Source organism: Cardiocondyla obscurior, linkage group LG07 (genome assembly GCF_019399895.1).
Source record: "Cardiocondyla obscurior isolate alpha-2009 linkage group LG07, Cobs3.1, whole genome shotgun sequence".
In the NCBI taxonomy this organism is placed as follows: domain Eukaryota; kingdom Metazoa; phylum Arthropoda; class Insecta; order Hymenoptera; family Formicidae; genus Cardiocondyla; species Cardiocondyla obscurior.
In genome coordinates, this window is record NC_091870.1 from 1,053,171 (window position 1) to 1,078,871 (window position 25,701).

The following is a 25,701-nucleotide window of genomic DNA, read 5'->3' on the forward strand; positions in this document are numbered from 1 at the left end:
CGTGAAAAATCGGCGGACGCGGTTTCCGTGGAAACGCGACGATCCACGGTCGCTCAGGGCTCATTTGCCTAACTTCCGGCGGTGCGCCAGTTAACCCGTCACGGACGGCTCCGCGCGTTATATATCCTGAATAATGCATAGGGAGCGGTGGAGCGAGAAGGAAAGCGCGAAGGGACAAGAAGGAGAAAGGAGAAGCGGCCGACGAAGAAGACGAAGGAAGAAGATTAAGGGAGACGAAGAATACGAGACGAAGAGAGAGAGAAGTCGAACACGTACCTGCACCCTTACGAGAGCGGTTTGGATCTATGAAGGGTCCCGACGAGAGAAAATCCTGTCCGGCGTGTATAATATAATAAATAGACAGACAGAGGATTTCTCTCAGCCGGGCATTTATACCTGTGCTTTATGCCGGATCAGAAAGACGAGAGAAAAAGGCGAGACAGGTCAACGGTGGTTCGAGAACCACGGGTCGACCTCTGATCTCGGCTGGTAAAGACCAGCGAAAGCACGAAAAGCATTTATCACGATGGAGACCGTCGGACCGGGATGGCATACCTAAGAACTGTTGCAACAACTTTGACACCATTTATTTTGCCTAAAATTGGAAATAGATGACACAGGGATGAACCTTGATTGCGTGGCAAACGTAGCGGCGGGATGGATTCGTTGAAGCTTTTCTCTTACGCACGGTCGGCTGGACCGGGCTGGCCGAAAAAATCGATTCGCGGCGATCGGAAGTATTCCTTCTCGCAATTTCATAATTCGACGAACGGAGTCACGGAGGAGCAGAATGTCGGGAATTCTTGGAGAGGCTCCCTCCGATCCGAGTCCTCAGGGATAGAAAACTCGGAAGGGGCGGCGATCAGCGCGAGGAAGGAAAGGATGAGAAGGCCCGACGAGGGGGATTTTCCAGGAGACGAGAAATCCCGAGGCTCGAAGGAAGAACAGACGAAGAGCTCCCGGGTGGACGGAAGAAAAGGATCGGCACGGCAGAAGGGTCGCGCGCAGGGACCACCGCAAAAGGGAGGAAAGCGAAAAGGATGAAAGAGACGGCGGTGGTAGACGAGACGAGACGAGACGGGCGTAAACGGGCGGGCGCGGGGCGCGAGGGTGAGAAGAACGAAGGACACAAGGGTCGGGCAATTTTCCTTAAAAATATCCCGCAGACGGTGAGCCCAAGAGCGAGAGGGCGAGGAGACGCTAAGGGCGGCTGCTGGGAATTGCAGGCAGGCTGGGAGGGTAAAGGGACGCGGAGGGTATTGCCGTCAGAGAGTAGTACGCATAGTAGTAGTAGAGATCGTCGATACTATACGCGCCTCGCTTCGTCGAGAAGAGGTTGGGGTAGGCTCGCCCTCCGCCGCCATCCTACCATCCGTTCAACTCTCCAGCCTCCCCTATTGCCTTATCCACCCCCGCGTCCGTCCTCTCGCACTATCTGCCTATCTCTCTCCGTTTCTTTCTCTTTCTCGCTCCTCGCTCATTCTCTCCTGGCCTCTCAGTCTCTCTTAACCGGCAAAACCTCGCCCCGACTGGGGTCGATCGATGCCAGACAGTACTGCTGTTCGCGCGACCAAATCCCACCGAATGTACATCCACGGGAGTGTTCCCGCGATCTCGCTCTCTTTTCCCTCGTTTCCCGACGACGTTCCTTGGATGCTCCCTTCTGGTCCCCGGCGGAAAAACGAAATCTATGGCACACTTACCGCGGCCCCGGCGACAACTAACGCTCCCGTTGATAAGAACCTTGATTTCTGATTCCCTCCGCGGCCGCTAATTCGAACGTTTATGCCCGACGACTGCGATAACGATGCGAGAAATTCCTGAAGCATCGTCCTACTCTCTTTTCTCGCGTGGGAAAACCCGTACGCGCGCACAGCTCTCCTCGCTACGTTTGCGCGTAAATCATATGCGTGAATGGAATCAAGCACCCACACGTTGACAACGGCGAGCGGCTCGTAAAATTAATGAGCTCCGAATTGCGTCAATGATCGGCTATCAATCGGATCGTTGGATTTCCAATCTTGAAATCATCCCACGGGTGGCGCACGGCCGACAAGTTTTCGCGAGTGTTAAACACTGAATTTTTATTAAAAAAAAAAAACTTAACAGTTACGCAAATATTTTTTTCGAGCAATTGATTTTGAACGAATCGATAACCACTGTCCATAAGGTATTTTGAAAGAAGAAAATAAAATCGTATTATACCGTATTTGTTCGAGTCGCTCTTTTATTTTTGCACTTCGAATTTTTTTCCTCTCTATTTCCCTTTTTTTTTTTTCTTTTTTAACCACAACGGCGTAATAAAGAAATTATCCTGGCGCGCTTCAACATAGAAAAAAAACCCAAAAAGTAAAATAGCAATAACTAATAGATTCCCTGTTTTCGTACGGACAAAGGAGTACAGTCAGGTAATAATGGTACGGCTCGGATTTGAAAGGACGAGATTTCGCGACGAATAAGCCGAAGCCATAGTCCGCTGTCCGTTTTTCGAAATCCAATAGCTGTGCCTGAGAGACGACGCATCATCTATTGTCTGCACGCATAAGGGATGAAAATTTTTCGACCATTGTAATCTTCGAATCCGCCGACTCGGTTCGCGGAGCATTTTTCCTTTTAATGAGCCAGAACTTGGAACTATGTTACAATCCCTCGCGAGCTCGGAATCATTTTTCCCGATTTTATCCTCGCGAGCTAAAATCGCGCGATAATTTTGCAGCTAAAAATTCACATGTCCGTCTAATAAACAATATTGTAACATTAATCGAGCTTTAATGCGGCCGGGAAGCTACTTGTTGGATCGCTCTGTACAGCGCTCGCCGTCGACCGACGAGTATAATGACATGTTAATGTAGAACGTGATGAAACTGAGATCCGATTCCAAGGGAGAGAGCGAGACGGAGAGGAAGAAAGAGAGAAAGCTCATCGTGATTCAGAGAAAGAGAAACTCTCGATATCCCCCGATGACGCGATAATTGATCGGCTTCGGCGTGACGTTACATGGGAAATGCCGCAACAGGACTTTACGTACACCCCGTGTGTTAACAGGAACGCTTTGTTCGACATAAAGAAAGTGGAGGAGGAAACTCGGTGCATCTAAATATAGAAGTGACTGTCGCGAGGAGCTGCATGGCCATTAAGCCACGCTCACACCGCCTCCTTTCGCGTATGACCAAGCAATTCGAGATAATTCATACATATGCCAACTAATTCTCGTGTATTTCGCTTAATTCCTGGACTTACATTTCCCGCAACTGATATTTTAACGGATTTTCCGTGAAAAGCTCATATATTATAAAACGTACCACCGGCGATTGACTGATGCTGATTCTTGAATATGCAGATTCCGTCATCTCCGCGTGAGCATTTCCTGGCATGAAAAAAAATTGACAATTGCGCAAAAGAAAAGAAAAGAAAAAAAAAATGTAATTAGATAATTGAGAATATAATAGAGTAACAATGTTTTATGTGCGGCAGTCATATTTTCAGCAATTTCACAAGGCTGGATTTCTTTTATCGATTGAAGCTTGCTTAAATCGAAGTTTTATAACGACGACGATGTGGGAGCTCGTGAATGACGGCTGGATCTCGCGATCGCGAAAAAATATACTCGACCGTCGGAACACGACGATCTTACATTTTGGGGAAAAGACGCCACGAGCTCGGCGAGCTCATAAAAAACACGTTAACGGAACCTCGGCGTCGAGCTCGGCGGGTTCTGAGACTTCTACGCGGACTTTCTTATTTTCGCGAAAGGGACAATTGACCATCAGCTGTCTCGCTTTCTTACGCGGTTGTCTCTTTCCCTCTAAGGGCCGAAATAATCTAACGGTCAACTTCAGTCTAATTGCGGAGGCTCGGGCGCGAGGACGTGTTTTTAATCGCTCCGCAATCACGCGTATTTCGACCGCGGGCTGGACGATCTCGCGTAAGAATATGCGTCGTCGTTGTTAGTTCGGGAGCGAGCGATCGTTTTCCGTGTTCATATCATTCGATACGTCGCTCGGTGCTTTTTTTTTGGGATTCGAAAAAGTGCTCTGGACCATCAAGGTTATGTCGCCGGTGCAGCGCGCGAAGCGTCCGGCGTGAATTGCGCCGCGTAATCGGCGTTACCAACCCGCTTCACTCGCCATCTCCTTCAGCGGGTTCCGGCAGCCGCCATTGTCGGAGCGTCGGATCTGCACCTCGCCCGTCTTCTTCGTCGCGGCCAAGGTTCTCGTCCCGTTCCGAGCAGGTGACTGAGAAGCTCGAGGAAGATTAAGTGCGCGGAGGAACATTTCGTGTCGCGGCCCGTCTCTCGTTCGTCGCTTGACACAAGTTTTCGGTATCGTTCCTGCATTCCCGACGGGAATTGACCGAAGGGGATACAGACGGTGAACTCTTGGACCTCGGTTTACACCCACAGACTGTTTCTTGTGTCGGGATCGAGAGTGCAAATTTATAGCTACAGACAATCGTTCGTCGCGCTTTTTAGTTTTAATCGTAAATAATCGCCGCGATAATCCATCATTCTTTCGGTCGTTCGTCTCACGAGTGATAGCGATAGCGATTGTGGTTATAAAAAAAAGAACAGAGCAGTGTAATATAGTGATAAGTGACTGGAACGTGTTGAAACACGTCGGGATAATCCAGAATACTGTCATAGAAGGAGGGAAGGAAGGAAGGATGTCGCACGCCGACGACCATAGACCGCTCAATTGTAAATATCTTAAAAAAATTAATACAAAAATAATTAACTAACGTCCCGAACCTAATTACGCGCGCGAGGCGCCCGTTCCGTAATCTCTGGCATAAACAAAATACGTTAAGTGCACCCCACAGTCGCCGCGCGTTATAAAATTTTTATTAATCCAACGTGCTCGCAAATGCAGCAGCAAAAATTTCGACCATGTCGACGACAGGCTGCGATCCCTCAGGAGAGTATTCGATGAATTTTTTATCTGCCGTTCCGCTCGGTCGAGTACGTTTAATTTCATCGGCAATCGGTTGCCGCGAAAAAGTTTTCGTTTGTCCATGCGTATCGAACTTCCGTCGCGGGCAGGATAGAAAAAAAGAAAAAAAAAAATAGAAAGAAGAAAGAAAAAAACGAGTCCTCACAAAGACAGCTTGTAGCAATTGAAAAATGACGCCGCTTATTAGAAAATCACCGTTAAGAGAAACGAATGCTGGAGATTGGGATCTATCGAAACTCCCACGCTGCGTTCTGATTAAGAAAAAAAATCAGAGCGATGCTTGCGGGGGAGGAAAGGGGGTTCATTTTCATTTACGCGCGAGCTCACCTCGTAAATATCCGGCCATCGAAGTGGAAATTTATGTCGTCCGCCCGGTTAAGTTGATTCCACGACCAGTCTCCCGAGTCCGATGACAGAACGGCGGCAACCCATCGGCACCATAAATAATCGGCCGCAAAAATTCCCGCACGCTGCAAGTTCGCGTCGCGAGCGTCTTACACGCTCCATAAACACCTTCCGCAACAATACGAGATAACGCCATTGTGCGTGAGATATGATACGAGATATGACGCGAAAGAAGAAGATGGAAAGGAGGAAATGCAGAAAAATGCGTTATTTATCACATTCTTTTCGGATAGGCGTTTCGCGAATATAAGAAATTCTATAGCGACACGTACATTTAGATAATTAAAACAATTTTTTTATAAAGAAACTAAGAACCATTAACGTGATTTAAACCACAGCGTCCACCTCGTCATTCAGACATACGACGTTAAAAATTCTGATTAATTGCTTCTCTCCGAAAGACGAAGAATCTCTCGAAGAGGAATTCGTAGACCAATTGTTAAAGAGAGAATGAGAAAGAAAGAGTGAGAGAAATGTTAAGAGACGGTCCAGTTACAGCGAGACGCGAACTTCACTCGCAAATGGACACAATTATTTGATTCGCCTTATCCGCGCGAGCGCTTTCTCTCTCTCTCTCTCTTTCTCATCTCTTCTCTCTTTTTCTATCATAAACGTTCGTTCACCTACGCGGTCGTACGACACACCGACGTCATCGTCGACGTTAATGTGTTTGATGAGCTTCAACGCGAGAGAGACAAAGGAGATATGCGTATGTACAACGAATGCTTTGCTCGTTGCTGATTCGCGTTCCAATAGTTCCTCCGCTCGTGCCTTCTTTCTCTATCTTTTTTTTTACCTCCCTTTTTCTCGTGCTTTCCGTTCCTTTTTTTTTTTTTTTTTTTTCCCCTCTTTGACGCACGTGCGTTGCCCTTTACCTGCGCTCGCTTTACAGCGATACGCGGGAAAGGATACTGACCGATTGGAAGCCTTTTACGACCACGTTGTACACCGTATCGTCATCGTCATCGAACGTCTCTCTTTTCTGCATTCCGCGGCTGTTTAGGCGGTGAATTCACCCAAGACGGATCGCGTCGGACGATATGATGACTCGCGTGAGTTTTAAAACGACCGCACGTACCGATTTCTTGTCTCTTTTTTTTGCGTGAATCACATGCAATCGTATATATGTTTGTTATAGTCGAGGGGAACGATAAGAAAAAAGAAGAAAATGATTTCTTCAGATTTATAGGCTCAGAGGAAAATTAAAGCGCCGGTTTTTAGTGTCTGTGTACTATGATTAAAGCTTCCTTTTTTTTTTCTGGCAAATTGGGTCGTTGGAGAATAGTGATGACGCGAAATAGATCACGTAACAGAGACAATAGTATTACGAGAGATAATTAAATACGAGTCCCATGTCCATTTTAAACCGGCGAGTTCGTAGAAAAGATCTTTAATGACGATAACAAATCGCCCGTCTGGCGCGCCTCATTGATCGAAAGAGAACACTCGCCATTAATTTAATGCCCCGCTCGTCGGCTCGCTCAAGGGATCGTGAATCGTGTGCGGGTGCACATAAATGATTGCGAGCTGAAATGCCATCGACACGCGTCGCGTATTCTCGAGGTGACGAGGTTCTTCGTCCGTTGTCACTTCGCGATTATTATCCGCGTTAGCAAATTTACAATGGGAAGATTCCGAGAGATAAGCGAGAATAAGTCCGGCACCCGAGTATCGCAAACTAACATGTCTTCACAAATTAAATTCCGCTTCTTCCCATCTTACCAATTTTTTTTTGTTTCTTTCTTTTTCTTTTTTTTTTCTTTTTTTTCCCCGTTACGTATCTTTTAGTTTGCTCTTACATTTATCAATTACTTTAGTCGAGATTCAGGCGCTCGGCCAGAGCGAGCTTCCGTTATCTTTGGATTACCTTCCGTCTCGTCTTCTCGAGTTCTCCGTCCGTCGTTGGAATCGAATCGTCATGCGGTACGTTCGGTGCGGCTCGATCACGTAGCTCAGGGGTCCAGGCGCGGTGGGATTGTCGATGAAACTATTTGGAATTTTCGTTAGGTCAGCTAAGCTAATCGAGAGGTTTCGAGGGGAAGTGCATGTACGTGGAGCCTTCGTTCGGCGCGCGTGTACGATGTATCGTTCTCGCGGCGCGGATGGTATACGGCCGGTCGATCGCCGTGAGACGGTACGTATATCGTTACGATCATTGATCTGTTTTATTCCTCTCTCGCACGTAGAGCTCTCCGCGGGCCGTGGCTGCGGCTCCGCGATCGTTACTCTATGCGCCACCTTGCCGTGTTCCGGAGATGAACGGGGGGGTACAGGGCGGGCGAGAGAAGTGCCGGTATCGATTCCGGTGAACTATATATTCGCGAAAGAAGCTGTACCCTCGCCTCCTCGGCCGCGAGGACTGGCGCTTTCCTCCTGTACGCGCCAGGACGGACCGCGAGGATCCGTGCCGTGATTATTGACGCGCGAGTCAGGATACCGCGGGAGAAGGAAGTAATGGCGCGTTGCACGTCGCGGACGAAATGAAATGAGCATCCGGTGTACCGTAAGCGAGGCGCGCTGACCGTAAAACTCCGCCGCGATTAGCAGCTCGCGGCGCGAACGAACGAAAAGCTGGACCCGATCTCGATAAACCGAGCGCGGCGAGGAAAAAAAAAAAAGAAAAAAGAAGTACGGTACGCGGAATAATTATGAATGGTACCGTTTGATCGTCGTCGATTGATTTCGATCGAGCTACCGGAGTGCTCTCCGTCCCTTTTGTGCGATCGCAGACAGCGCGGGGGAACGTGATCTAGTGGACGGAGAGAAAGAAAAAGAAAGAGGTCGAGGCAGGAGGAGGAAAAGTACGTAACTTCCTCCGTCACGGTGGGGACATCGAGACGGCCATGAGCGGCACGGAGGCTACTGGACCCAAGGACGTCGCAAACCTCAGATTCTCTTCTTCTATTCCATCTCGTTTCCTCCTTTTTACTCTTTCTCTGTCTTCCTCTCGGATCTGCGCTTTTCGCGAGATCAACGAAGCGTTTTTCCATCCGCGATAATTAGGCCCCGAGTACAGCCTCGTCTTGTTCAATAATTAAATCCGATAGAATACTTTATCCTCGCTCGCAAAACGAGACCGATTTTCACGAAACCCGTACGGTGACGCTTCGTAAAAATTCCCGAACTCAGCCGTGGCCGCCTTAAAGCGAGATCGAGATCGACGGGGACAAGTCCGGAGCTTCGGGAACTCGTTCGCTGACTCATTTCCATTCTCGTCGATTTGTCTCACTTAACTCCCGACGACCGGCTGTCGGGACGTGCAGTCATCCTCCTACGCTAAATCACTATACTTTCTCCGCCCGTTGCCGTTCTTTAACTCGGGCACGTCAGTCCCCGGTCCGATAGTTTTCAGGCGCCGAGTCGTCTAATTGCCGATACTCTCCGGGGCGCGGTTGATACGTCCATTTCTAGCACCGGTCCAAAGTGCGCTCCGGGGGGAAAAAAAAAAAAAAAGACAGATCTATTTTGTCTTTCCTAGCGAGCTGGTCCCCCTCTCGGCCCTCTGACGGAGACAGACCCCTCGGGACGGTTGCCCTCACCGGGGCCCGAAGCTCCCCTCCCAATCGTCATTTCTCTCTTGCCACGTCTATCCCTATTTCGTTCCCGTCTTCCTTCGTCTTCTACTTCGCCGAGTTAACACACGCCGATACGCACACGTGGGCCGGCGTGTGCACGCACACATCGACCGCGGGCTGTGTCCTTCGGACCGTTGCTGCCTCGGCAGTTAGCAACAGCACGGCCGCCGCGCGGCCGGAAATACCGGGTGTCCGAATACCATCGAGACCATCCGCTCGAACGCCGCGTGTCAAGGCGTTTTAAGGATCTCCGGAATGTAATGGACAAGCGGATGGACCTCGTGCCGGAAAAAGAATCGTGTCGCGTTACCGCGTCACCGCGCAGCGAGGCACCTAAAGCGTCCTGGTCTTAATCGTCGATCCGTTAATTTTTTTTTTTTCCTCTCTTCCTCCCCCGCTTTTGTGGGAAAGACCACTTTCATGCAAATTCTTACGCGGAATAGGAAAAGAATGAAGGAAAGCAGCGCCAGGTGCGCGGTGACTCGTAATTTCGTGGACGCCGCACGTTGAGCGGTCGTTTGTACTTAAATTCATTTTCGAAGAGCAACTGCGATTACGTAATACCTCTCGTTCGCTCGGCAAGGTCCTCTTGAATGTATCCGCGCGATGGTTCGCGATGGAAAATAAGTTACCGTCCTCCGGAGCGTAATTTACGAGACGTAAGTCATCGGGAGAAGAAATGTAAAAATACAGAGGCAAAGAGGCAGGGTTTTAAATATGCTAAATGGTTGTTATTTCGTTCCTGTGGTATCTCGCGACGTTCAACCGAGCCCACTGCGGGAAACGCATCGAATGTAACTTCTGAAAAATTGTTTGCAGTCAGCGAAATTCGATGTGGCGCTTGAATACGCGAAATTTTCGCGTGGAAGTGCCTTTAAAAAAATTAGATTGCGTTGCGCGTGTTGGTTTCGATCTGACTGTTCTCCGGTTTTTTTTTCCTTTTTTTTTTTCTTCAATTTTTTCTTTTTTTCTTTCTTGCGATGTCAATTTTGGAAATTTGCGACAAGATATATCCCTCGGGACGTACGTTCTCTCCAATTAGCGTCGAGCTGATCAAATGCGAAATTTAACGCTCGAATGACGCATCTGGACTAGACCGTTACATCTGACCGATTTCTCTCTTCCTTTACCGTGTCTCTTCTGTACCGCGGAACAGGACTGCCCAGAAATTCCTTTCTTACACAAAGGGCCTGGAACAGAAACGATGATGTCAGCAAGCGTGACAAATCCGAAGGGAATTTCTCGATCGCACGTTTGAAAACAAGTTGTACCCGAAGACATACTGTATATCGAACGTTCATTTTGCAGCCGCGACAAGTAAAGGTCTCGAGGCAAATTCGATGGCACTGTCCACGTCTTTTAGCGGGATCTCAACGAGTTCAACTTATCGTCGCTTTCATAACCGACGATTTAAGGTTGATATATCGGGCGTGATTTCTGTAAAAATATTTTATTTAATTCAGAACATGGCCGCGTAATAAAATAACGCTGAAAAAGGAAAAAAAAAAAGAATTAATGTTGGTACTCTTAAGAGAAATTCCCCGGGCTCGTAATAATCTTTATTTAATTTTCCAAGCTGTAACGAAAACCCGATGGCCCTCGTAAAGATCACATCGCGCCAGATTCCGTTCTAATTATATACCGTCGCAAATATGCGCCCTTATCTCTTTGCGCCGCGAAAACGCAATGCATTTCCGTTGCATTAACGTCACACTTTCGCGAAACGCATCTGGCGTAGCATCCGCTCGAGAGGGGAATATCATCGATCACGTCTTTAATAGCGAACGCATTTATAACTTCGCCTCTTTCCACATAGCATGAGACAAAGTCATACATTATTAATGAAAAGTGACGTTCAGCGATATCGATTTCAGAATTATTATACCGCGTGGCGATCGTTAATTCGCGGGAGTCCTTTGGACGATAAGTCGACAATAGACCCGCGCTTTTAATCGGTTACGCGAGGCTCCCGTATGACGTTCTCTAACTCTTCGATGTCTCTGTGTTTCAGGAAAAAAACTCCTTCCTGAATTACAACGTTTCCTGCATTCTAACGTTGCCGCCTTACCAGAGGCAGGGCTACGGCCGGCTGCTCATCGACTTCAGTAAGTATACTCACACGTAACAAGCCTCGAACCATTGCCAATAGATTACGAGTTTCAAAAAGCCGGCCAGAATCACGGCCGCGTGTCAACGTTGCGTAGAAAGTTTCAGGCGTCTCGGTGCCCTCTTATCCGTTTATCGTTTTTTTTTTTTAAGTTTCCGCTTGTCCGTCCGCGATCGCGATCAATCTTCGAGATCGCTTCCTCGGTACGTCGTTCTCCGTCATACGGCGATACCGCGACGAGCTCGACGCGCGGCGACTCCTCGTCGGAGCTCCTCGTCGCCGGCGAGCACGCACACGCGCGGGTACGGCCGGCGGGCCGCGTAGCTTTGATAATTAAACGCAGGGCTTTTTGCCGTGACGTCATTTTCATTGATGCCGAGCGAGCGTCGGCGGCGTCGGCGGCACCGCGACGCTACTACACCGGTAGTAGTATGGGAGGGGGCGGGGGGAGGGAAGAGGGATGCGTCGGGAGTTGGTTGGTCGCTTGATCGAGGGTCGACGTACTGTGCCGCCGTGGTGTGTCGGTCGGTCGACAGGGGTGCCAAGGGGGAGGAGAGCGGAGGGTGATTTCACAACCCCCCGCCGGCTTTTCTGCGAGCGAGACGACACCCGCCCTTACCCCCCCGCCGACCTCTCGCGCCTCCATCCCTTCTGCGTCCAATGCCATCGACTCCGCCGCCGGCTGTATTTCGACTGTACAAGGCTGGCGCTACGAGCTCGCGCACCCCTTACGCGTGATATCGGCTGGCACCCCACGTAGATGGACTCGGTTTACCTATTTTTCCGCGGAAAAAATGTACAGGGCGAAGCGTTACTTAAGAATTAAATTACAATATCCACAGTCTCGTACTCGCACGCGCGCGCGCGTAAAAGAAAAATAAAAAAAAAAAAGAAAAGCACACCCGCACAAGCGTAAATTAGAAAAGAGAACTTGTTCGTAAAGTTTTGCTCTTAGACTTATTTCTTTTACTGTTTCAATTAGATGTTTTATTTGGAATCTCGAATATTACCGCTTCTTATACCGCTCATCGTTTTCTACTTTTTACATCATCGTTCTTGTACCGCGTAATTATTTTCAGCGCTTATTAATTTGGAAACGGTTTCATAATTTCGCGCAAGGTTAACGTAAATATGTAACAGTTCCATTTGGTACCGTTTCTTAAAAAAAAAAGAATGAAATAAAATAACGTTTTGCTTGCCACTTATTTTTGGAAATGTTACGCGAGTCCGACATCTGTGAGAACCGACACCGCTTCTGCGGTATAACCGGTACCGTCGGCGTCCCTGATAATAGCAACGGTGGCAGTGATGGGGAACTGTGCAGCGTTAGGTTGGAGAGCGAAGTGGTCTGTGGAAAGTGCGACGCCCGGCGTCTCGCCGCATCGATCGGCCCCCACGTCCGCCACCGCCACCGACGTCGACGTCGCGTACACGCGTGCAGACACGCGTGCGGGGGCTTACGCGTACACCCGCGCTTCCTGTCTCACGCACGCGGCGCGTTCTCCTCTCCTGGGCGGCCGCACCTCCGCGCACCTTGATCCCTACAGTGCAGGCCTTCCTGTACCTGCCCTATGCCGCCCTCCTCCGGCCCTCCCTCGCCATCGTCGGCTCGTCTCTCTCTCTCTCTCTCTCTCTTTCTCTCTCTGCCCGCCCTCGGCGCAGGGCACCCGAAGGGCTCGGAATCGTATGACCTCTCGTGACCTCGCTCTACTATCCCTACGTAGGATTGGCAGGGTCACCGACGCCCTTTCCCTACGCCTGCGAACGAAGGGTGCGCGCCGGTTATACCGCGGGGGAGGGCACCGAAAGGGCTTGGAAGGAGGACGAGAGTCAGTGAGGGTTCACCGGCGTTAACATCGGTCCGTCCGACCGGGCAGACTCGACGTAATGTACGGCGTCTCTTGCCTTCGTCGTTAAAATATCGTTCCGCCAGACGGACATACTGATCTTTTTGACGGCGGGACTTTTTCTCAAGGCTGCAGGAATGTCCCTTTTCTTTTCTCTTTTTTTTCTTTTTTTTTTTTTTTTATTTCAATACAGTTTCTTCTTTCGGAAAGAATAGTTAGAGCGAAAGGGGACGAAAGGATTAAATCTCGATCGTACAATCAAAATTCCTACGCGCTGTTTCTCTTCCCGCGATTCGCACCTTCGTTCACCCGGCGTCGCGCCGACCCTGTTCAAGACTAGGACGTTCCACCCTCATTCTTCCTTTCCACCCTCCCGTCACGCCGATCTGTCTTCCTTTCTCCCGCGTCCCCAGCGGTCACCGGTTTTCCTCTTTCTCGAATTTCCACCTTCGGATTTCCTCTCCTCCGCTCGATTCTCTCCCTACCATGCGATCCCAAAAGTCTGCAAACTGAACGGACGCGTAATGAATGCGTTCCACCCACCGAAAGTAATCAGTGACGAAGTGGGGAGGAAGGCGAGGGGAAGCGGGGTAAGCCCGCAAAGTACTGAAGGTAAGCGAAGGGGAGAGGGGAAGGGGGGGGGGTCGATGGAAGTGTCCTCTCTGCCAGCGGAGATACGCGGTCTGCGAAGGTGGAGGAGAAGGCGGCGGTGCGGCGTGGTCGTTGAACCCTCCGCCGTCCGGGAACACCCTGGAACGGAAACAGAAACGTGGAAACGCGGGATCGGCATGTACCCGATCTGGCCGTAACCGGCGGAAATTCGTCTATCTCGCTTTTGTCCGCGCACGTACGCGGGAACCTGCGGCCTTCTCTCGTCGGATAAACGCGTGGAAAAGCCGAGCGGACGAGGTCCGCGGTCGATCTCGGCGTGATCGCGGCGGTCGAGCGTATAACAGATGCATGCGGCGCACGAGCGACACTTCGGACCTGCCTAAAGCTTTCGTATACCGGAAGTATTCGCGGAAGCTCCGCGAGCAGGTATCCCGTGATTTCGAATTGAGAAACTCTGGGGGGGGAACAATGAATCCAGGAGGTTCCTCGGCCGCAGGTAATCTCTTCGTACTTAATTATGCCGCGCTTTGATCCATCGCCGTGCGGAAACGGCACATTCGGAGCTTTAATAAACGTCTTCCGGGGCGGCGAGGGATTTATTCGGCGGAAGACGGCGGACGGGAGAGATCACTTTGCTAATGAGGGAGCTTTTGAACTTGCCGGCGAGGTGGGAGGTAATTTGGAGAATGCGACGTTAACGTCAACCGGGACGACGTGTGCTGGATACCGCCGCGAGTCCATCGTCCGCGTTCCAATGCCTTCCTACGCGTGCAGCGAGAATCGGTTAATACATAATGCAGAACGCAGACGCTTTACCTCACCGCTTAGTTGACGAAATCGCGAAACGAGCGGGTGACGTGCGAGTGCGCCGGGTCCATTAAATCCCGTCTCTCTCGGGATTGACTTTTGCACATCTCAGCCTTGAATCCCGCGGATCATTCTCTCGCCTCGTTAGCTTCTCGCGCACGCTCTCGGCGACTCGTGTCGCACCGGCGAAGGGCCTTTCGCGTACGAGCCAATTCCCAAATTCGCACGGCGAACGCGAAACGATCGTAGATTTCACCCACGTCGGCGCTGATAGGAGCGCTCATCGATCGCCGCGTCGGCGTTTAAATGCGCGTGTTATCGGTCCCTCGAGTTACGATAGATCTGGATCTGGCATTTAAGTTGCCTTCTGAAAAACGGGTTTTTAACCGGTCCGTCGGATAATTCCATTGACGTGGACGGCGAACGGACGGACGGACGGACGGCGCGCAACGGACGATTTCGCCGATTCACGTCGAAGTAGGCAAGCCGCGCGGCATAAAACGCCTCGGGGTGCCTTCTCTCTTTCTATCTCCTTCTCCTTCTCTTCCTCAGCTGTCTATACATTTTTCTTTGATGCTTCGTCGCAGAATACTTGGGACAAACGAGGCGGAACGGACGTTCAACCGGGAGCAGACGGGCACCAGGAACGAGTTTATCTCTATCGCACCCGCCGCCACTTGCCCGCTCGACTTTAAATGCATAATAGGATTTCATTGTCCAATTACGCTCCGGAATTTTTCACTCGTCGATCGCTCGGGTCGCTTTCGAATATTTTCAATTTCGCCATCCCGATTTTCTTTTTAAAGAAGTCAACAAGACTGTACGCGCGAGATTTTATCAACGCCCGCGAGTAGTCGGCCTTTTTATCAATGAATTTCAATTATAAAATTCATGTTTTACGTAGAAGAGAGAGTGCCAGAGAGAGTTTAAAGTCGAAACCCAATTGCTTGCGCAGGTTACTTGCTGACGAGGGTCGAGAAGAAAATCGGCTCGCCGGAGAAACCGCTGTCGGACCTCGGCTTGATCTCGTACCGCAGCTACTGGAAGGACGTTCTTCTGCAGTATCTCTGCAATTTCGGCGGCAAGGAGATCTCCGTGAAAGGTAAGGTCCAAGTGTCGAGAACCGTCGCAATTCGCCGGCGAGCGGTCGGCCCATTTTGACCCGCGGTGGATAGCACTTTAAATATTCATGGGCGAATTGAAAGTGCGCTAATGCGGCTCGTGGGAGGTCTCGCTTTGAACCGCTGATTCAACACCTGATTTCGAAAGCGCGAATTCGTATAATTATTCACTCGGGAGCGAGCGTTCAACATCTCTCGCGCGATCTCCGCGGCGTTTCTTGGAAAGCGCTTTAATCCGCCCCGGGGGTGGCGGGCGCCGGTTTTGATCGGGATTTAATTTTAATTATCCTCCGGCGACGGCCGCGCGATACGCCTACGATAAATCCGGATTCGGCGAACATTATCGACTGTATTTTAAATTCTTGCGCCTGGAGACAAGAGGATCTCGTCGAGTAGGGGATTTACACCGCATTGTTATTGATCCGATGGTCAAGTTTTCCCAACGTAACTGGTTTTAGCGGTTGAATAATTGTATCCAGAGGGAGCGGGATAAACCGTTCAGCCGCGGAAAACCGCAGCGGATTATATATGATTCATCATTTCCGGATTTTTGCAACTGTCACCGTCGAGCTTTATTTAAGTTCGTCGTTATCCGTATCGAGGCTTCGTTAAGTGAATCCCGTATTAATCGATGTAACGTAAAATGACTGTAAAGAATGCGAATATATATTATCTTTAGATATTTGGAGACGTAAAAATTTTATCAGTCCTAGAGACTGATAAAGAAAATCTTTTTCTACGAGCGTGGACGTCAAATTTTTTTTTCTTTCTTTTTTTTTTCTTTCCATTGATAGTACTTGTCATACATAAAATATCTTCATACATAAATATAAATAATAATAAATTCACGATGTTTTATTCATCGTGTATCTTTTCTGCTGGTCCCGTCAGTTTTATTACTCTCGCTGTTTAATGTAGAAGGAAACGAGTTTCGCCTATGAGATTTCTGTTGAATTGTTGCACACGTGTCCCTTTGGGATTTTCTTTTTTCTTTTTTTTTCTTCTTTTTTTTTTCTGTCCATCGACGACAGCTCTCATTTTTAATAGGGATCAAGGGAGACCGTTGTCGAACGCGCGACAGTAACGAGCCCGGTGCATTCTTCTTTCAGATATCAGTAAAGAAATGGCCATCGACTCGTACGACATTGTCAGCACTCTGCAGGCCCTCGGTATGATGAAGTACTGGAAGGGCAAGCATATCATTTTGAAGAAACAGGTAAGCGCTCCTTTGTATTGCCAATACCATCGCACATTTATGACATATACGTACCATTACGACACTCGATTTCTTCCGCGAAACACACGCCGTCCACTCTTTCGCGCGAATATACGCTTATCGCCGCCCGTCAGATTTGTCGCACTCGATTTCCGGAATCGTTGAAACACTATCGGCTGTGTACGCAATCAGTTTCGTGAAAAGATATTTTTTTTTTATCTTACTCGATTTATCTCCTCTACCGCCTTGAATCAAACGGCGAATAATCAAGCGACGAGGGAAACGGAAGGAATAAATGATCCGCTGGTTACGACGAAGCTCCCCGAGCAAAACGGCATGAATATCGGAATTATCGGACGTATCTTATTAACGTGATTATGACGCAACAAGAATAATATCAATTTTATGGGATCGTTCGTCACCAGTCCCGGGAAACCGATATGCGATCGGACAGCACGGCCCCGCGCCGGGCTAATTATCATTCGATTAATTCGACGGTGCTCGCCAATCAGCGCTACGCTGTTGTACATTTTCCTCGACTTCCTCCCCCTCGGACTCGACGAGGGGGGAGGACAGATTCACGAGCTGTCGCGCCCGCCGGACCGAAGGCCGCGGATAAAAAGAAAAAAAAAGAGAGAGAGAGAAGGACCGTTGAAATAATTTCAGGACGTGATCGACGACTACAAGGAGAGGGTGAAGAGACGGGGCCCCGTCTACAAAGAGATCGATCCGGAGTGTCTGAAATGGAACCCCTTCCAGCCACCCAAGACGCCCTCCGCCTCGAACTAAGGTCTGCCAGGAGCTTGGAAGTGCGCCCACCTTCTCCGCTCCCTTGTCGGCTCCCTCTCCTAGCTCTGCTGCAAGAGGGACGACGGTCGATTCCCCGCGTTCTTCTTCGCCGTCGTCATCGTCATCGTCGGTCTCCATCTACATTTCCGACCTTTCCCGCCGGCTCACGCGGCGCGGGGAAGCCATAAGCCGCCACCGACAGATTTCACGCTCGTAATGTAACGGTGAGAGCCGTGAAAATCCTTCCAGGAATCCCTCCGTCGTCCCGAAGCACGCGGGAGACGGCGGTGAGTATCTCATTCTATTGGCAATATCGTTAAGGCTCGCCGCGGGAGTGACTTCTCCCTCCGTTTTCAAGACGCGCCGCGGAGGTCGGCCGAGGTCCGCCTGATAATAATTGCAGCTGGAAAGTCTTGCGCGGGCTTCAACGCCGAGGATACGACTCTTAGGCGGCCCTCGCGAGGAGCAGGCAAGTGCGAGCCGATTACGCACAGAGAACTATTGAGCATTCCCGTGCAAGTTCCACGCTCCACGTCGTCGTCTCGCACTTGCCTCCTTACTTTCACGCTTCTCTCTAGACGTTAATTTATTACTAGGGAAGAAAATTGTATCTGCGAAATGTATATTTCTTTTTTTATTTCCGCATATCCGTTCTATGTATGATAATCCTTTGCGATCTGTGATGACTTATGTATAAGAAATCGAATGGAATTCTTAAACGTATAAATACATTATAAAATTTTAATGGAGTTCGATCTATTTAAATCAAGTTACATAATTGTGATATTTTTATTTTTTTTTTTTAAATAATTAAAATGTAAAGGACGTAATTGTTCCTCGCGAGAAGGGTGTCGATTGAAAAATTTTTCACGTGAGGTATTTATACGTAAAAGAATATCGTTGAACTTTGGCTACGCGACCGTCGCTCTTCTCCATGCCGCATCGATGCTGCGTCGAGTTCGTTGGTGCATCGACCTTGGCATCTCGCATTGGTGCAACCTCGTTGGTGCAACCTCGTTGGTGCAGTAAGTTGCATAACGTCAGGGCCCCGTTAACGCGCCGGCGGCGGCATCGATCAGATTGCGTCGAACGCCCGAGCGGTGGACCACTCGGTGAAAATCTCTTTGATCCCTCGGCTTCGAGCATTGCGGTAACAAGTCACTCCGGTGCAAGCGTCTAATCTCGGGGGATAAAAAAAAATAAAATAAAATAAAATAAAATATATATTTTGCTCGGCGTGAAATCGTATCGATTCTATTCTCTTGAAATAACGAATTAAATCTCTTGTTATTGAACCTCAGCTTGGTCTTTCGACACAGTTTTAGCACATGATTCTCTCGTGAGTTCGCTGGTCAATAATCTCTCGCTGTTTGTGTGACCTCAAAATCTCGCTTGTTCTAATCTAGAGCAACCTGGTTAATCGTTGGCCATTTCGACTGATATGAAACTGATGAAATCGAGAGAAATAAAAAGAGAAAAAAAGAGAGAGAGAAAGAGAGAAGTTTTTTCGTTTAATATTCGTTTACCCGAGCGTTGCGGAATAATTTTACCGTTAAAATACCTGCGGACTATACACCGCACCGTAGCTGCAAGATGTAGGCACGAAAGATACGTTATTGATCGGTCTAGGTGCATGCCATGCTGCAAAAGAGAGAGCGAGAAAGAGAGAGAAATTTGCCGACGGTGCAGAGGGCCCACCGACCTCGATCAAGCATTATGAAAATGACAAAAGGAGTCAAGGCCATACGTGACTTTAATTTAAGTATGCCACATGCGTCTACGAATGGTTATAATTGTCCAAAAATTGTTTCGATAATTGGAAAGAAATCCCGATAAGTGAATAAAACCGAGAAGCCGATCCGGTCGAGAGATTATTAATTTATCTTACCATAGCGAGAGAAAATAGATCTTTTTTTATTTTTTTTGTAGCTATTCCAAAGTCACTATTCATTATTCACGGCGTCACAAAGCAAATACCTCCACCGATCTTTAATAACTTTTATCACAATTTGTAGAGTCTAGTGGCGATAATAAAACGCGCTTTTCGATATTTTTATTTTATTTTATTTTTTTTTTATTCGCCCTCGAGAATTTATCTCGTTTGATTGTCACTTGAGGGGATGAATTCAATGCCGAGTTCACATTTACTGCACCGCGCTGTCGGCGATAACTCGAAATTCTTTCACCATATGCAGCCCGCGCGCGCGGCGCAGCTTTGACCCTCTTGTTACGAGGCTGCTTTTAATTAACTTTCCAACTACCGAAACTCTTGTTGCGACTGTTATTGTATGCAATGCGCTTGAAACTCGCGTCAAGCTTTCCAGTGCCGCGCGCCGATCATTTCGCCAGCTTCCGCCCGCAGGCAATATGGAGAAAAGCCCGACTTGGAAACTCGCTAAACTTTATCCTCGCGGTGTCAAACTATCGAGAGTACTCGCGAAACTCGCGCGGGCATGTCGAAGTGTATTTTCTCCCCCAAGTGAATCTCGCGTACGCTCGGACGTTGCGTATCACTTTATGAAGATTGAAACCCGGGCGCAATCTCTCGCCGCGCTACGACTTTGATCGATCTCCACATCCCGGTTCCACAACGACGGGATTAATTGGAACGGATCGGTAGATTTTAATGCGTACCGCGGAGATTAATTAAAATCAATTATGGGAACAAACGGGGGGAGGGAAGGGAGAAACGAGCTTACGCTTCGCCAGCCTTGCGCCGGACTTTAGAAACGTAATCGATACCACGTTGCGGGTTTCGATTTACGCGATTCAAAGGAACATTTATGTACAGATCGTGATTCTTAAATCCTTGACCCGTCGTTATGCTCGATATATTTTTCTACTCGATGATTTTACATTGCCACCGGGCGCTGTGATTTTTACGAATCCGCGCGCAAGAGTGAGATATATGACAGAACAATAATCGAGATCGAGGATCAGGGGTTGAACAAAAAGAGAAAAAAAAAGATATTCGAATACCACATAGATAATTGTACATAGGATATATACATAGATGTGTATACACTTTTATAATCATCGTTGGTCATTGTCACGCAATAAAATGTAACATAAATTTATACATTTTGTTTCTTATACGCTTGGCGTTGCGAAAGCAGTGACGATCGGGCAGCAATAAAATTTCTACGCTTTTTTTTTTTACATTTTTTTGTAAATAAATAAAGTACGTCGCCTGCGCTGAAAAAAATGTAAAAAAAAAAAATTACAAGAATAAATATCGATTTTCTTATAATAATTAAGATACATATATTTTCGACTCGTTGCTGCGATATTTTCACAGATGAAAGCGATGTTTAAAAACTTTTACAAGTATTATAAGAACGAATGCCGTGTCCAAGATCTTTTCGCAGAATGCAGTATCGCGTGTTGATATAGGTTTCAGCGCGAGAAGACTGCAGTAATACTTTACCTTGAACAGACTTGTTCGAAAGCGACACACGTCATTCGTCGTTTACGACACTGCCGAGAAATTCGCTGTCAAATCATGTTCCAGAAAGGAAGCGTTCTAGTTTCATAAGCTTTAGCGTTGCTAATTAGCGTCGCGTCATAAATATTTGATATGCAGACGTTAACGAAAGAACTAAGCCTCATCTATATATACGCATATATGTTCGTTAAGAGTAAAACAATTATTACGTATTTATCGAATACTTCTCGAATCGGGATGAAATTTTTTTTCAAAAGCATCTCGTCTTTTAAGGTTGCTTTGTACAGCGCCGCATTCTCTCTGCAGTGAATCACAACCGCGAGAGCGAACCGGTCGATCTTTTTTTGCTCCTTCTTTCTCATGCATATGCAGGGGAGACACATATGCTGCACTCTCGAGCGCATCTCTAAAAAAAAAAAGAAAAATGAGAAGAAAAACTTATTATCGGATACGCGCGTATATGGCGCGTAAAACTGCCAATCAATTAGGGTATATAACGTAACGTAAGAAGTCCCTGAATCGTCTGAGCAAAAGAAAATCGATACAAGATCTTTTTTTTTTCTTTGCTTTTTTTTTTATTTTTTTTTTTTGTATCGAATGCCTTAAGATATTAATTTCGACAGCCACCGGCAATAAATTACTTTGAAATATTTCTTAAAGATGTTACTCCAGCTTTCGAACCAAATATTTTACAATTTTTTGTTACTTTATCTTTTATATACATGTATTATTCTTTCTCCACTGAAAAAATGACCAATTTATAGCTCGTAATCGTTCGCATAGTGATTCATTTTCTCTCCGCGGAGCAATTATACCGGGGCGTGGTCAAATAGACTGAAATTACAAGCGTCAGGATATTAAACCGGTAATTACAGGGATCTGATATTAATTTCCGAGATTCTTTCACGTCGGGCAGCAGCAATTTGCTGAACTGCGGTGCATCTTGCGGCACACGTGGGTTCGACTTTGTCCACAGTTCTTTTCCTCGGTAATATCGATCGCAGGCCTAAGTTCGCGATCAACGGACAAAAAGATGATGCGCTAAATGTCGATATTATTCAATTACTAGAAATTACCGCCTTATTGTACAACAGTTTAAGCTACAATCACGTAAATTAAATTCGCACGGCGTGTTTTATAATCCAGCCGCAAATCGGAACGAAGGTTTACGTGCGTCACTCCGTGCGAGTCAACAAATTATTATTCCGCGCGGAAAGCTCCTCCGGTTTTGCAATCGCGATCCGACGGGTCGTCACTGAAATTCCTAGTCGGTTCGATCGCAGTCGGCTATTTTCACGTATCAACAAGCGGAGCGAGGTTGAAACGCGGCTTCCGATCGACCGTCCGCATGCTTATTGTTGATCGCCGTTAATTAATTAGACCGAGGTAGAAGGAACTCGACAAATATCACTCGGCCCCCATCGCTCCTCGCCGCTCTCGGATTCCTCCGGCGAGACCGACGCGCACGCGGAGCTTGAATAATTGCGTTATACGATCTTCTCCCGCGCCCTCCTCCCCCTTTCGTTCCCTCTATTCTGCCACGCGACCCTATGTAACATCATTATCTCATTACTCGACGATGCGATACGCGACGCTCCTTCGCGACGACTGCAAATGCATACGTGCATATACGCGGGCGCTAGCGCGGTCAATAACATTTCCTGACGGCGACGCAACACCGACTAATTTTAATTATTAAACGTCAACGCGGCATTCTCGAAGCGACGTACCAGAAGCGACGGATGGTTTACGCACAAGTATCTTCTCGATCCACTCGAAGGCTTTTGCTCGATCGCTTTTTCTACGTCGCACATTTTTGCCAGGACACAATAATTCTCGACGAAATAGTACCTCGCACGATTGAAGAATTTTTTATAATCTTAAACAGTCTAGTCTTAAATTTAAATAATTCACAATTAAATTCTTCATCAGTCGTGTTGTGGCGTCCCAATTGTATCACGCTGTGATCGATCACTCGACGACTTTTTTCCACCGCGTCAGCCAATCAGATATATATATTTTTTTTTTCCTTTTTTGTATTAACTTTCTCAATTCGCAATTAGACTAATTAGGATTTCGGGCTATTGCCTCGGCGATCGATCATTGTCGTCCCGAAGTCGAGGCGTTTGAAAAACCACGTTGAGAATAAGGTAACGACGAGAATGTCGGCGTTGTCGTACACAGGACGACAGTCGTGTGACAGTCGCCAGTTGCGAGGTGCTTGCGACACGGCAAATCCACGGACGCCGCGGCCAAGCGCGGCCGATGCAGAACCGGCTTTACACGTCGGATTACGCTAATCGTGTGTAAATTTCACCCATATATCGCTTCGTCGCAGGCAGCGCGCGACGACTTTACCCGCGAGCGAGAAAACGAGATCTCGCGCGATTTAAATTCCGCTTTGGCTCGCGGACAGGAGCCGAAGCGGTGGATCCTCCGGCGTATCCTTGCACGAGAGGCGGTTTTTCCCACGGAGAAGGCGGGTGTATCTCCGCGCGGCCGGAAATCGCGTCGCCTCCTGCTTGCGGGGGAACATAATAAGGCAGTAAGGCACAGTCATATGAATTGCGCTCCAACAGGTGCCGGGTGTCCAATCCTCCAGAGCACCTGATGAAGTACAATTAACATGCAGCAGCCTCCACACACTCTTCTTCTTTCCTTCTTTCGCCCATCTCTCTCTTATCCCTCACAAACACGCGCGAACATGCACTCGCGAAACCTTGTCCTCTTTTTCTGGGTCTTTTTTTTTTTTTTTTCTTTTCTTCTTCTTTTTTTCTTTTCCAGTCCCCCTCGAAAAGGCGCGGTTCGTTTCTCCGCAGCGCGCGCTACTTCAGGTACCTGACTGACTTCTGAATTGGCACAGCCTAAAGTACCCGAGTAACGCGTGTCGCGAACGATACGTGTGCACAAAGATGTGGTGGTGACGACGGCGATGTTGGCGATCGCGGACGGCGAAACCAACCGGTGAACGTTCTCGCAGGTAAGCCAGCCGGGCTTTGGACGGAAGGCTGCGGAGGATGCAGTCCCTCAGTGACTCCTCCGTTGTGCTTCTCTTTTCGGGCGCCTTGGACCGACGTCGATCACTCGTGCGAAATTATCGCACGTTATCGAATCGTTTTACTCACCCGCGGGTATCGCAAGCTTCATCGGCGGCGTCGTAAGCGATAACCTGGAATAACGTGGGACTCGAGATTATCGCGGAAATTGTTTTCGCGATACATAATGCATGCTTCTTCGCGACGACGCCAGACGACCTTCGTGCGTCGGAAAATTCAGAGATTAATAATTAAACGGCACGAGCGCTTACGGTAACGCGCAGCTCGCATGCGGCGATTCGCAAGGAAATAATCAATTAATCTTACGAGGAGTATCCTATCTACATCATTCCTATCTAATTATTTGTATTAATTCGTATATCACCCGATCGCTAATTATAGTTAAAAAAAAAAAAAAAGAAGTAATCTGCACTCGCGCGGTGAAACGAAATCACTTAAACGATTCAACGATCGGGCACAAAACGGGATTTCACCTGCGGATTTCTGCTGCGAAACGGCGATCCCGGTATTTATATATATATATAGATATATATTCGCGCGATCATACGAAATGGACGAGACACCGAATGCATAATTCATGGAGGAGAATCGCGAGGCACTTTCCGCGACACCACGCCGTCGGAGAACATGTGTACAGCTGCTGCTGCTCGCGTCTCCCTCCGGCGGGAGTAAAACGGATACAGCGGGAGAATAAAAAGAGGAAAAAAAAGAAAAAAAAAAATTTGCGATCCACGGATAAATTTTCGCGACGCCCCGTTTGTCGATTCATCGTTTTCTCTGGCGAGACGGGACGACGGGAAGCAGCAAGGATCCGTTGGAAAGTACCGCAAGGATCGACAATGGACTCGGGAGGTCCCCGACGGCACGGCTCACCTTCCGCTCGTTTATCAAACCGAGGGACTGAGCGCGGCAGATGTTGCGCCGAGGCCAAGTAACGAGATTTTCAGCGATTTATCTGCGAGATGATTCCCCGCGATCGCCACCCTTTGCCTTCTTTCCGTCTCTTTCCTCACGATTTTTTTTTTATTTTTTTTTTTCTTTACACGTTAACAATTCGGATTTAATTTTAAGTACGGAAAAGCTACGTCGCCCGATCGGTTTATTGAATCCTAATCGTTTGCGAAACGGCTCGCGTATTCGTTTTACTGGGATAAATATTTATATCGACGTCTGGTTTCCTTCTGCTTCTACTTCTCGCGCCGGCTCCGGTCGATAAATCGCGCCCGCCGCCGATTTGTAACTCAAATCGAAAGGACCCGTTATTAAGCGATTATCGGCGACGTGTAATTTCTTCACGTATCGGATTGCGAGGAACGGTTACGCGACAACCTTGAAAAAAAAAGAGAGAAAAAAAGAAAAAAAAAATTACGTCGCGACGACCCACTTTCCCCGGTATCAATCGATAAATCACTAAGCTTCGTATTACATTTCACGAACATCCCGCTTGTATATCTCAAATCGATCTTTTGATTTATGTATTTGATTGGAACGAATGCGGCGAAAAAGAAAGAAGGAGGAAAAAGGGATATTAAATAACGCCGAATAGTTCCTTCAAAATTACGTAAGTTTTGTCAGCGATATCGAAAGGTACGTCTCATCGTACACCAGTCAATGAATCACAAAATTGAGCAACGCGGCGCAAAGAATTTCGAAAAATATCGATAAACGAAGGAAAAAATTCGAGCGCTCCGTGCATTTATTATCCGTTTCTTTCGGACAGGGCGTCGCGATGTTACAAACACCTTCCGAGGCCTAAAGTGACCAATTTCGAA

At 48.0% G+C, this 25,701-nt stretch overlaps 1 protein-coding gene across 1 annotated transcript in view; it reads left to right on the forward strand.

Annotated features, from left to right (window-relative positions):
• Positions 1-20,681, forward strand: part of Chm (lysine acetyltransferase chameau) — a 29,561-nt gene extending 8,880 nt beyond the window's left edge. The window contains exons 10-13 of the mRNA XM_070659183.1: positions 10,941-11,034; positions 15,258-15,404; positions 16,533-16,639; positions 17,306-20,681. Coding sequence (XP_070515284.1) covers positions 10,941-11,034; positions 15,258-15,404; positions 16,533-16,639; positions 17,306-17,428 — 471 coding nt within the window. The 3' untranslated portion in view covers positions 17,429-20,681. The remainder of the gene's footprint in view (positions 1-10,940; positions 11,035-15,257; positions 15,405-16,532; positions 16,640-17,305) is intronic.
• Positions 20,682-25,701: the final 5,020 nt, after the last annotated feature.